The sequence below is a fragment of the Anopheles gambiae genome, chromosome X (genome assembly GCF_943734735.2).
Source record: "Anopheles gambiae chromosome X, idAnoGambNW_F1_1, whole genome shotgun sequence".
NCBI lineage: Eukaryota > Metazoa > Arthropoda > Insecta > Diptera > Culicidae > Anopheles > Anopheles gambiae.
Window position 1 is genome coordinate 9,603,689 of NC_064600.1, and position 13,778 is coordinate 9,617,466.

The following is a 13,778-nucleotide window of genomic DNA, read 5'->3' on the forward strand; positions in this document are numbered from 1 at the left end:
CTTCGACTGCAAATGTTAGAAATAATCGTACGGCAAGCAGCATGCCATCAGTGGGAGGGGTGGGTGCAAAAAAGTCCACAAGTGCTTTTTACTCTACAGCAGATCCTCCAAAAGTGTAGAGATCAGCCTACGCACCACCTATTCATCGACTTCAAGGCGGTCTACGACACCATTTACCAGATTGAGCTATGGAACATCATGGAGCGGTACCACTTCCCTGGGAAATTGATCCGGCTGTTAGAGGTCACCCTGAATGGGGTGCATTATAAGGTCGAACTTGATGTCGGAATCGTTCGAATCTCACAGGGGTCTAAGGCACTGGTGGAGACTGACTGGAGATGTTTGCTCTTTAACATCGCTCTGGAAGGTGTCATTCGAGGCGCGGGGCTAGATCACGACACCCGCGGCATGATCCTCTACCGGTCTCTCCAATTTCTTGGCTTCGCGGATGACATCGACATCATCGGCAGGAGAACAGCGAAGGTGTGTGAGGCGTTCTCAAACAGGACTCAAACGCGAAGCAGCAAGAATTGGAATGAGAATCAATGCGACGAAGGCGAAGTACCTGCTTGCCGGAGGCAAGGTCTTGGAGGTGGTCTTGGACTACCTAAGTTGGAGGATGCAAACGCTCTGGGCGTGTTAGAGCGACGCATACTCCGGACCATCTTTGGCAGTGTGTTCGAGCATGGAGCGTGGAGGAGAAGGATGAACCACGAGCTTGTTGAGCTGTACGGTGAACCGAGCATTCACCCGATGCTTAAGACTGGCAGGATACGATAGCTGGGGCATGTCATGAGGATGCCTGGCATATGCCCCACTTAGAAGGTGTTCGACAGCGATCCACAGTTCGGCATAAGACGCAGGGGAGCACAGCGAGCTTCGGTGCAGTGAGATCTGTTGGAGATCGGGTGATCTAGTAGTGATGGGTAATCCGGAACAGAGTCATGGATCAACTCCGATTCTGGATTATAACCGGATTTGACTCCGTATCAGTCCGGATTAGTCCGGAAGAGTCCGGATGGGTCTGAATGATGCTGAGCGAGTCCGGTAGAGTCCGGGCGAGTAGTTTAGGTTGATGTTGCAATTGCTAATTCCCAAAATGAATGTCCAATATTCACTAGACAATTCTTGATGAGTTCATTGACTTTAAAGTAAGGCATTGAATATGTACGATGCAGTATAATGATTTTCTTTCTGTTTTAAATATTTCCTTCTTGCAGTAATGTTTTCCTCCTCCGCCAAATTAAAACATCACTTTTCCTTGTACTTCCCCGTATGCCTAAAACTGTTTTTGCACCGCCAACCGAAACTACTTCCCCAGGCTCGGCCAGACCCATCAGGACAGATCGGGACTCATCCGAACTGATCCAGACTGATTCAGACTGATCCGGATTGATTCGGAGTCGATGAGTCCGAAGTTTTCGAGCATCCTGGATAATGATCGTTGACCGGGCCATTGCACATCGATGTATCGTGAGCAAACCAACAGGAAAAAGAGAGAGAGAGAAGTGCTTACTTTTACAGATTTTTATTATATACGCATATTACAACAGTACAAAAAGCGAAAGTTTATACATTGATACAAAAATAAAATTTCTTCACACCGTTGTTTTGCTTACCATGTCTGTCGTTTCGGTTTGTTAGTTACATCTATTTGGGAGGGGTTGTTTTTTTTTCTTGTAATTTTTGTTTTGTTTTGTTTCCTTTCGCAGTTTGGATGAGAAAAAGGCTGCCCTCGCGCGCGTGGCTGCCCATACATCTAATACATTACACATTACTAAATTCAACCCCACGGCACCATCCTCGTCGAGACACTGCCCTTCTCACATCACATTTGGGTATGCTCTTTCACGACCCCCTTTTTGTTTTTGCTGTAGTAGCTGTGTTGCTGTTATTTTAATTATTATTATGTTCAATTTTAAATCATTTTCTTCTTCTTCTTCAAGCTTTAAATGCAATTTGTGCAAAAATAGCGGGGACCTCTGTACCCGGGATTCGTTCGGGCGCAGTTTTGTGATGTGTCTGTGTTTCATTTGTTGAAATTACGGGTATAGGTGTGGGGGGGGGGGGGGGGAATAGTGACGAGCGATGCGCGCACTTTAACGTGCGACTTTGCTTTGCTCCAAAAATCAAATCACACACATTCGCATTAATCTAAACTGCGCTCGTACGGGTATAATACCATATAAATTAATTTTCGCACAGGTTTTTGTTCCTTTTTTGTTGTTGTTGTTGTTTTTTGCAGAACATTCTTTCGCTCGCTCTCTCTCTCTCTCTCTCTCTCTCTCTCTCTCTCTCTCTCTCTCTCTCTCTCTCTCTCTCTCTCTCTCTCTCTCTCTCTCTCTCTCTCTCTCTCTCTCTCTCTCTCTCTCTCTCTCTCTCTCTCTCTCTCTCTCTCTCTCTCTCTCTCTCTCTCTCTCTCTCGCTATCCTCAATTAAGTAATGTCCTCGGGTCAAACTTTAGCCGTTAAAAAAAGACTCCCTACAATTTACAATTACATCCCAAGTTACTGGCCCATCGGGCTTGGAATCGATTAATTTATGTTTGTGTTTATCGCTTTGCAACATTTTTGTTTTGTTTTTTTAATTATTCTACCAAACATTCCTTTGCTTGCATTTGTCGCTAGTGTTGTGTTTCTTTTTTTCCATTTTTTGTTTCATACTCCCCTTCACAGCACGACCTACATCTACTACGAGGGGCAACGAGGCTCGACTTCCAGCAAACAGCAACATTCGACAGAGTGTGTGTGTGTGTGTTTTTTTTTGAATACAAAAAAAACAATATATTGGAATTGGTTAGTTAGGCTCGGTTAGCGCGCACAAACATTCAAAAGACAAATTGCCTTCGCTCTACAAACTAAACATTCACATGACAAAAAAAAAAAACAGGCCTACTACTACCTATGAGACAGTCAAGTGGGGTTTAGGCGGGTGTAACCGATGCCATCGCTTACTTCGCAACACTTTGAACAAACGCCGTAAATCAGCACAATAGGAGAGCTATCGGGAAGTAAGGGGGGGGGGGGGGGGGGGGGGGGGTAGACGGAAGATAACTTCTGCTTCCTGTGGGTGGGATGGTTGTTGGATGGCAAACAAACAAAAAATTATAAAACACAAGAGGAGCATAAGCACGAATTGTTCAAGTACTTCCTAACGTCTAATGTCACAACGATGATACCACACGTACATAGACACACACACACACACGTACAGAAACACGCACCGGTAGAGGATCGCTCTGGAAGGTATCCACTTAGCCCTCCCTTCCCGCTCCTGTGTTTTTTTCCAATAAGAACCAATAAGAGAGATTTCCATTTTGGGTAGCAAAAGGTTGGCGTTGGGGGAATATTTGCGACAGCTAAGACACACTCAGACTTCACTACATGCCCGTCATGGGAACAAGCCCCGTATCCCCTTCCCCTCCTTCTCCACAAGCATATGCATGCATTGCTTTAAAATAAAATAATAAAAAAAACGTTACCCAAACCAAATCACACGTGTTCGTGGGGCTCGTAGGGACAACTTCTCCATTCAACGCCAAACTTAAGTCAATTTAGTGGCCGGACCAACACTCAGATCAATGTCCGTTTGTGTGCATGCGTGTGTGTGTGTTTTGGTAAATTTTGTCCTAATTTAAGTTACTTGTTTTTTTTAAACATAATTTATGTATAATAAAACGAAAACAATAATTTACTTCTTTAGCGGCTAAGCAGTTACTGGGGGCACGAAAAATCAATCAAAAATAAAGGGACCGAAAAAAGGACCGCTGTTGCTTCCCCCGCTGACTATGCACTTTTTGCTGGGGAGGGGGGGGGGGAGAAGCGTCGTTTCTGCTATTTCAAATACAAGATATAAGGTTGTATAAAAAAAATAAAAATAAAAATACACACATTCATTAAAAGCAACGCGAAAATCAAGCGTGAGTACAAATGTTTAACATTTCTACTAGGACTAGGTTTGTAAAGGTTTAACAGTTCAAGCAAAACCATTACAGGAAGCATAGGAAGCACAAAACGGGGGCGATCAAGATGCATCGTAAACGGACAAGCATCAAATCAAGAGAGAGAAGGAAAAAGAGAAAGAGTCTATCAGCCTACAAAAAAAGGTCCCTTTTCCCTAGGGAGAGGGGAGGTAGTGTGTACGAAAAAGATAAAAAAAACAGCCCTGAGCCGGGTTTGCAAAAATTCCCACCCCTACCGGTGTGGTTACGTGTGTGTAAAGCGACAATCGAAATGGTTCGAAATAAAAAAAAAAAAACAAAAGTCCATCCAAAAGCAAACACTTTTTGCGCCTGAAGGAGCGCGCCTCACCACCATCACCATCATCATCATCATCCACCGGTGTGGTGATCAGTCGATCGAGATGAGGTTGGCCGCGTTCAGGTCGAGATCGTCGCACAGGTCGATCACACCGACACCCTCCGGGTCGAGCATGTGGCCGATGGTGACGAAGCTGTTCATGTCGTACCCGGACAGGCTGGAGAGCTCGGGGGCAGTTGAGCTGCCGGTAGCGCTGCCGCCGCCGCCAACGCCACCGCCGCCACCGACCGGTGAGCTGGTGCCGGTGGAGGCGACGCTGCCCCCGCCGCCGAACAGATTGCTCGGCAGCGACGGCGACCAGACGCCGGTCGGCGTGGAGAAGGAGGCACCGCCGGCGGGCGGCATCGCGACCACCGGCATCATCGCGACCGAGCTCTGGCTCAGCAGGGCGTCCGGTTTGCCACCCGCGTACGTACCGCCCCCGCCGAACGAGGTGGCGGGCGGCGGGTGGCCGCCGAGCGTGCCGGACGTGACGGTGCTGGTGCGGGACGGGCCCGGCTTGCTGAGGCGCACGGTCGCCGCCGAGCTTTGCAAATACTGCGACCCGTACGCGGACGAGGTGGTGGGGGCGGCACCGCCGGACGTGACGTTTGTGGGCAGGTAGCTGATGGTGGTGGTGGTGGTGCCACTGCCGCTAGCGAAGCTGCCGCCCCCACTGACGAACGGGCGGATCGTAATCGTGCTTCCTCCACCTCCACTGCTGCTGCTGCTCGGTTGTACGGTGGGCGGGTTTTTGCTGGTGGGCAGGAGGCCGACCACCCCGACGCCCCCGCCATTGGTGCGGGTGCGGCCGCCGCCCGCACCAGTCTTCACGACGGAGGGGGCGGGCGGCGCCTTGGCCGTGGTTTGCAGTATCTGGTGGTGCTGGCCCGCACTGATCACCTTCACCTTGGTGGTGCCGGTCGCGACGGCCGTCGCCGAGCTGCCGGGGGTCGCCGCCGATGCCGCCTTGAGCGCGCTGATGCTGTACGTGACGGGCGTTATCGTCGGGCCGAGCGTGAGCGTGGAGGAGGCGGTAGTGCCGGCCGACAGCGTGTCCACGGTGGCGGTCGCGGTCGCCGTTGTCGCGGGCGCATTGTACTGCTCAAACAGCAGCTCCGACAGCGATCGACGGATCTAGGGAGGGAAAGGGAGGGGGGAAAGTGATTAGTATTAGTGATGGGAGCTATCGGACCTATCCGATTCCGATTCCGTGTTCGGAATCGATTCCGATGTTGGTACCGATTTCGTTTTCGGAGCCGATTCCAATTCCGGAGTCGACTTTGGAGTCGATTCCCGACCCAATTCCGGAGCCGATTCCGATTCCAGCGTCGATTCTGGAGTCGATTCCGAAGCTGGAAATGATTTCGATTCCGGAGTTGATTCCGGAGCCAATTCCAGAGCCGATTCCGGTGCCAATTCCGGAGCCGATTCCGATTCTGGAGTCGATTCCGAAGACGATTCCGAATTCAATTCCGGAGTCGATTCCAGAGTCGATTCCGATGCCGATTTCAGAGCCAGTCCTGGAGCCGAATCCGATGCTGAAATAGGTTTCGATTCCGGAGCAAATTCTGGAGTCGACTCTCAATCCGGAATCGATTCCAGAATCGGAATTAGAATTGACTCCAGAATTGGAATTAGCTCCGGAGTGAGAATCAGTTCTTGCTTTGAAAAAAGAAGTTTCAGAAGCGAAATCAGTCAGGGAAGCTCCATGAGAATGGATCGTTTACAGGAAAATTTGGATTCTTTGCAGCTAACAAAACGTAGTATTTAGTGTTGAGTAAATCTGATTCAGATTCATGAATCTGAGCGAATGTGTGAAATGATGCAGTGAATCTGAATCTCGGTTGGCAAAGATTCAAATATCTCAAAAGATTAAAGAAATCTCTGGGGATTCATGGATCTCAAGGACCTCAAATATCTCCAATGATTCATAGAGCTTGAGCTTCTTATTCTTCTTCTTCTTGGCTTAACAACCTTGCAAATTACCTTTAACCCGTCCGCTCGGTGCGGATTGCGGCAGCCACGGCACTTGCAGTCCACGCAGGACTTGGAGTCGACGTAGCACGGGCAGCGCTGGCCGCAGCAGGTCAGCTTGCCGGGCGTCGGGGTAGCATTGCCACACCGGCAGCCCTTTCGCTTCAGTGCTTGCTGCTGCTGCTGCTGCTGCTGTGATCCCTGGCCCGATGATTGTGCCGACGGTTGTGTCTGTTGTGTCGCCGTTTGTTGTTGCTGCTGCTGCTGCTGCTGGATGATGAGCGAGCGGAAGTTTTGCTGTTGCTGCGGCGCCAACGAAACGACGGTTTGATTCTGCTGCAGCTGATACTGCTGCTGCTGCTGCACCATCTGCACTTGTAGCGGGGAGGAGGACGTTTGCTGCTTCGCCAACACCGTCCCGTGCTGCTGCTGCTGCTGCTGCTGGTTCTGTAGTGGCAGCTGTATCGTGCGGGCTTGCGATGGCCGGAACTGTAGCACGATCGGATTGTTCGGCGCGGCCGTCTGCTTCTGTGCCATTGCCATGCGCGGCTGCTCGAATTCGGTCGCCGCCGCCGCCTTGGCAGGAATGAGGGTGGAGCGTGCCGCACCACCCAGCGGACTCATCGTGGCAAGCTTCGTCGTTGTCGTCGTCTGCTGCTGCTGCTGCTGCGCACCACCGTGCACCGATTTGGCCGCCGTAGCCGCCGCCGACACCGTGTCCGGCTTGCGCTTGATCGTAAACTTGTTGCCACTTTCCGCGTACAGCACCGAGTACATGGTCGAGCCGCTCGACACGGTTTTGATGGTGGGCGCCGCCTCGAACTTGATCTCCTGCGGCGTGGTAATGTTCACGATGCGCGGCGTCGTCGGCACACAGCTGTTCTTCACCACGTGCTGCGGGACGAGCGGGCTGGCGCTGGTGGTGCCGGTCCGGCCCGCAAGCGATTCCGCGTGTATGATGGTGGGACCGATCCGCGCCGGCAGCACGTTGCGTATGATGCTGCTGGTGTTGAGCGGTTTGGCCGCGCTACCACCGACCCCGGGCGGGAATGCTGCCATCCGGGTTTGCTGCTGCTGCTGCTGGCCGACCAACTTGCCGGCTGCAACCGATGGCGACGGTGGCAGCCGCTGATGGGGCAGCAGCGCCTGCAGTCGCTGCCGCTCCTGCGCAATCTGCTGCTGGCGCTGCTGCGCAAGCTCCAGCTGCTTCTGGAAGCTGTCCTGCGCATGCTCGAGCAGCACCTGGGGCGCACTGCTGCCCTGCTCCGCCGTTAAGTACTCGGCCGGCGGGTCCGCCGGCAGCTGCTTGCGCACCACCGGCACCTTCTGCACCGCCAGCGACGCGGGAAAAGCAATCTGCTGCTGCTGCTGCTTGCCTTGCTGCTGCTGCTGATGCCGCTGCTTTTGCTGTAGCTGAAACATTGGCTGCTGCAGCTGGATCGCTTGGTCGACCGAGGAAGACGAGGACGATTCGTGCGGCTTGCCCCCGGCTGCAGCACCGTTGCCGGCGGGTGTTTTCTGCACCCGGCCGGCCGCACTGATCGCCTTCTGGGCCGCCAGCAGTGCCGCGCTCGGCGGGGCAGGTTTGGTGGTAGCTTTCGGCAGCAGGCGCACCAGCTGCTTCTGTGCCCCGGGCGGCTGGTGCAGCAATTGCTGCGGGGGCTGCTGGGACGGCACGACCAGCAGCTGGGCCGCCGCCTGCTGTCCCTGCTTCGCCTGCTGCTTGAGCTGTTTCGGGGGCTGCTGTTGTTTTGCCGCTCCCTGCTGCTGCTGCTGCTGCTGTTGCTGCTGCTGGATGGTTTGTTTGATGTGCTGCCGTGGGGTCAAACAGTGGTAGTGCACGAGCTGGGCTTGCGGCTGGACCGGTAGTTTGCGCTGCTGCACCGGTGACGGCCTTTGCTGTAGCGCTACCTGTTGCACGGCCGCTCGCTGTTGCTCCCCTGTTGGTCTGTCCACCACTACCGGCCCCTGTCTCGGCGGCTGCCGCTGTACTTGTGCGCCCGGTTGCAGCGGTTGCTGCTGCTTTTGCTTCCGCTGTTGCTGCTGCTGCTGCTGCTGCTTTACGGTTCGCTGTTCCGATGGCTGCCGCTGCTGGGCTGGCGGTTCCGGCTTTTGCCGCTGCTTCGACTGCGCCCGCTTCTTCCGTGGCGGTTGCTCCTCCCCGTCCGCTTGCTGCTGCTTTGTCGTGCGCGCTTTCGCTTTCCGCCCCTCCTTCCGCTTTCCCTGCTCGTTCGCTGGCGGCGGTGGTGGTGGTGGTGCAACGGGCTGCTGCGACGTTCCCGACTTTTTGCCGGCCACTTCTTTCTTGCCCTTTCCCGGCGGCCCTTTCGAGCAGCAGGGCGGCGGTGCGGCGGGGACCGGTGGCTTCGGTTCGGCGGCGGCGGGCTGCTGCTGGACGGTCACGACCGGCGGCGGAAAGACGCACGGCAGTATCGAGTAGGCCGACTTGGACAGGCCGGAATTGCACTTGAAGTCGTCGACGAAGGCGGCCCCCTCCTCGATCAGCTCCATCAGGCTGTTGGGCGAGGTGGTGGCGGTGTTGTGGGGGGAGGCAGCACTGCTCGGTCCGGGCCCGCCGCCCTCCCGCGGCTGGCCCGCCCCGCCCGCACACTTACAGATGTCGGCGTACACCGGCCGCGTGCGAATGAACGTGCAGATGCTCTTGTAGCACTGCAGCAGCAGCCGGAGCTGCGTGTTTTCCCGGTACTGCAGCAGCCCCTTGCAGAAGCGGCAGGCCGGCTTCAGCTTCTTGTGCTTGCCGACGCACACCCGGCAGATGTGGTGCTGGCAGTCGCCGGTCACCGGGCTGTGCGGCTCGACCAGCAGCTTGCAGCAGACCGCACAGCTGAGGCTCTTGCGCAGGTACGGCAGCAGCCGGTTCAGGTCCTGCAGCCCCGCGACGATGTCCCCCTGGAACACCAGCCGGGACGTGGTGATGTACAGCGAGGTCGGATTCATCGTGCGGCCGCCGGTGGCACACCGAGCGACGACGCATCGACCAGGCTCGGGCGCGCTCAGCTATCAAAACAAAGCACCCCCTACCCGCCCCTCCGCTGTCACACTCTCCTGCACAATGGTCGCTGCTGGTGCTTCTGTTGCTGGTGCTGCTGCTGCTGCTGCGGTGGAATGGGGACCAGGAAGCGCCGCGCTTGGCGATGGATGCTGTGTGTTGGTGCTTTTCTTTTTGGTTGTTGTTTCTGCCACACACAAACGAAGAGAAGAAAAAACAGTCACAGTCGAGCGAGGGAGCAGGGTCCCAGGCGGGGGGAGGCAAGTGCCTCTCGGCTCGTACGCCGCACAGCACAAAGGGATTTGATCGTGGCGGGTGGGAGTACCGGGCCGCGTTCCGGTGACACAGGTGCGGGGCCGGGGCGTTTGCCGCTGGGGCGGTGGAAAATTCCGATTTCCGGAGGAACTAGCGCGCGCCCGCGCGCACACACAAAAACACACACAGTCACACAGACACACAAAACGTTCCGCATCGAAATCCGAAGCGTAACCAAAACTCTCTCTCTCTCCTCGGTTTGACAGCCCAGCTTGGCCGTCTCGCTGTGGCCTCCGCGCGGAACCGTGTGCTTGGCGTGTGTTGTGTGTGAATGGCGCAGTTGTGTCTGTACGTGCACAACAGGAATGCACGCTGCTCGAAAGCAGGGCCGCGGACCGCTCGATCTCGAGCAGATTCGACCAGTGTGCACGACGCGTACGGGAAGGGCCGTTGGGCTTTATAAATAAAACAAAATACTTGTTAACACTTTTACACATTTTCCATCGTGTTTTTCGTTGTTGCGCAGTATTGTTCAGGGGAAAGAGGTACGAAACAATTGCAATTAAATAGCAAAAAGCAAGTGTTTTGTGTTTGTAGCGCGGTCAAAATAAGGCCTCAGCCCACTACGTTACGCTAGCGTTACGCGTAACGCTTGCTTATCTCAAACCCAAGCAGCATTTTTTGAACGCCTGTGTTAACCGTCGTGGATGAGCTAATAGATAGATAGTAATGTCTAATAATATAAACCTTATGAATGTTCAGCAATCATTCATATGGTTTAAGTTCATTGATTATTCATTAGAATGAAAAAAAAAGTAATTATATGTATATTACTACCTCACTATTTTTGATATCCATTAGTCCCAAATAACCAGAATTGCTTAAGCAGCTCATTTTGGCACGCTAAAGATCGCTGCTCTAATTCGCCTTTTGCAGTAGATAAACAGCATCAAAGTTCCAGGCGGTCCTTCTAAATAGCGCCTAAGCAGCTTCCTTAAGCTACGGTGCCGGGGATTATTTTTCTTTGTGTTTTATTTTCAAGCAAGCGTCATCGATGAAATAAACAACAGGATTTATTTTGTTTGTGTACATGTGTTTACTTTTAAATCCTTAATATTCATAAATTACACGAAACGTATCACAATTTACTGTACAATCACAATCACTTGCTTCAAAATCCCTTCTTCAAAGAACTAATCTAACTTGTACAGCAGCAATGAGATGATTGGCGGCGTCTGTCTTTGACACTTTGACAAGACCCACCTTGTACCGATGTCATGTATTAAAAAGCTATGAAGTTCCACCAAGTTCGGTACACGTTCTAAACAAGCCTTAAAGTTCCATCATGAACCCTACACATAGTGTTAATCAGCCGCAAAGTTCCAAAGAGTACCATGTGCCTGTTAAAAAGCTCCATAGTTCCGCAAAGTACCGTCTATCTTTTAATCAGCCACAAAGTACGACATCGGAACGATTTTTCGTTAAACAACCCTAAATCAGCTATAAAGTACGAGCTGGCTATTTGGGGTGTTACGGCAACTTAAAGAACTTTTGTTACAAAAAAATAACACATTAAAATGCTTACATATTTCCCAAGTAGCCTTAAGAAACTTTATTTGATTATTAACAGTATTTTAAAGCCTTTAAAAATCAAATAGAGTTTCTTAAGAGAATGTGACATTTGTCAGCGTTACAGCATAACGACGTACAGGCGGTCCCCGAGATACACGGTTAATGGGGACCGAAAACGGCCGCAAAATACCGCGTATCTCGAATTTCCGCGTAAGTCGAATCTCGTGATTTCCAGCTAAAATATCAAAAAATTTCGTGTAATTTTGCAAGTAGGGGGCGGTTTTAGTCACTTTATGAATTATTTGATATGATTCTGACTGAATATAACTGTTTTAAACCTTTTGAAATATTTTTTAACATTCGATCAAAACGGAAATTATTTGGCAATTTGCAATTGATGAGTAAAATCAGTATAATTTGCTCAAAGAATTGTCAAATTTAGAAAACCGCGTATCTCCGAATCCGCGTATAAGAGGTACCGTGTATCTCGGGGACCGCCTGTATTCCGTTACCCTGTTTTTTTTTCATTCGGGCCAATATAACACACAGTGTTTTTCAAATGTTATCTACACCAGTTTCATTGTTTAAATATTCGGATTTTTTTTCATTCTTATTTATGTAATAATGTGCATTTATTATCACAACAAAATATTTGTTTGTTAAACGGTACGAAAAATATCTTTTTCTTTTTTTCCTTCACTTGAATCTACGGTGCTAATAAAAAAAATAATAATAAAAAATAAAATTTCATATTTGTAAATATTATATGCAATGAGTTTGATGAAGGATATGCTAATTAGATAAATCTTCATAAAAAATATTTTTTGTATAAAACAATATACTCTTGATGATGATAATTTTTGAGACATACTGTACATGGTCACGTACATGGCGCCTCCATTTCTTATGTCTAAAAGTTCGTGAAGCTTCGTGTGTATTGTGTGTAGATGGCAACAAAACCAAGCGTCTGCGACAATTTCTATCAGCTATCGTTTAATTTGTGTATCATCATGCTTTTACAACAGGTCAGTGTATCGATGTTACCGATCTCTTCACATGAGCTACATAAGTTTTATATTTCGCAGCATTTTCGATTCGGATAGCGTTCGGACATCATGCCCAAATAGCCAGCTCGTACTTTATAGCTGATTTAGGGCTGTTTAACGAAAAATCGTTCCGATGTCGTACTTGGTGGCTGATTAAGAGATAGACGGTACTTTGCGGAACTATGGAGCTTTTTAACAGGCACATGGTACTCTTTGGAACTTTGCGGCTGATTAGCACTATGCGTAGGGTTCATGATGGAACTTGAAGGCTTGTTAAGAAAGGGTACTGAACTTGGTGGAACTTTATAGCTTTTTAATGCATGACATCGGTTCAAGGTGGCTCTTGTCAAAGTGTCAAAGACGGACGCCGGCAATAATCTCATTGCTGCTGCACAAGTTAGATTCGTTACTTGAAGAATGAATATTGAGTGAAGCGATTGTGAATTATCAGTAAATTGTGTAAAAATTTGTGTAATTTATCAATACAAATGATTTAAAAATATACATATGTGTTTAAACCAAACAAATTTTGTTGTTTATTTCATCGATGACGCTTGCTTGAAAATAAAACACAAAGAAAAATAATCCCTGGCATCGTGGCATAAGGAAGCTGCTTAGGCGCTGTTTGAAAGACCCACATAGAACTTTGATGCTGTTTATCTACTGCAAAAGGCGAATTAGAGCAGCGATCTTTAGCGTGCCAAAATGAGCTGCTTAAGCAATTCTGGCTATTTGGGTGTTTTCCGTCCACGGCTGCAGCTAACCTCCATGCTAAATTGATGGAAGAAACCCATGGAATGAATGAAACATATGTGATACAGTGACAATATGCAGTGGCAAAATGATTAAATACCGAATAAAAGCATTTGTGTTGCATTTATGCATTTATTCCACGAAATAATAACACCCATTGTTGTAACTTAACGAAGATATAGAAAATTCGTATAGAAAGAGAAACACCAATATAGCCATCCCTGTCGATATTTTCGTTAATTTTGATCTTTTTTGTTGAAAATACCGGCTAAATTTTAAATTTTAACGAAACATGGACGAAGCCAGGAAAGCGTTACGCAGTGTTTTAAGCCCTGGAATTACTGCTGTATGGAAAGCTAAAAGTAATACTTTTAGGCATACTTTTAACGGTTTCTTAACAGGATTGTGCTACTTGGGTTCTTAGCCCACTATTGGTAAAACTATGATATTAAAATTATAATCAATGTGGAAATTTATTTATTAACCTTATTCATCACCATAATAATAGCACCTTCAAACTAAATGTAATTATGGTTTCAAATGCCCACAAGCATAAATTTCATGGATAATAACTATATGTCATATATAACTTAACTAAGTATATTTTACATATTTTTACATTTTTTATTTTATTATTATTTATTTATTTTATTTTCTAGTAATAGGAAATGTTACTCCAATTTAAAGCTTCAAGGGTTTTTAATAACTTTGTTTAAATTATTTTTCATAAGCCATGTATATTACTTGTGTTTCGTAATTTAATCTCCTTGATATTGGTTAATCTTAGGCCGAAAATACACGGACCGGAATTTCGCGGCCGCGGAATTCCGCTTGCTGAAAAATGTATGGATATGACAGTTCGGGAAA

The 13,778-nt window shown here is 49.2% G+C and overlaps 1 protein-coding gene across 1 annotated transcript; it reads right to left on the reverse strand.

Annotated features, from left to right (window-relative positions):
* Window positions 1–1,512: 1,512 nt before the first annotated feature.
* On the reverse strand, window positions 1,513–10,009 carry LOC5666777 (uncharacterized). Its single transcript, XM_061656971.1, has 2 exons — window positions 6,288–10,009; window positions 1,513–5,435 (listed from the first exon to the last, which is right to left on the reverse strand). The coding sequence occupies exons 1-2, from the start codon at window positions 9,231–9,233 to the stop codon at window positions 4,350–4,352; spliced, it is 4,032 nt and encodes a 1,343-aa protein (XP_061512955.1). The 5' UTR covers window positions 9,234–10,009; the 3' UTR covers window positions 1,513–4,349.
* Window positions 10,010–13,778: the final 3,769 nt, after the last annotated feature.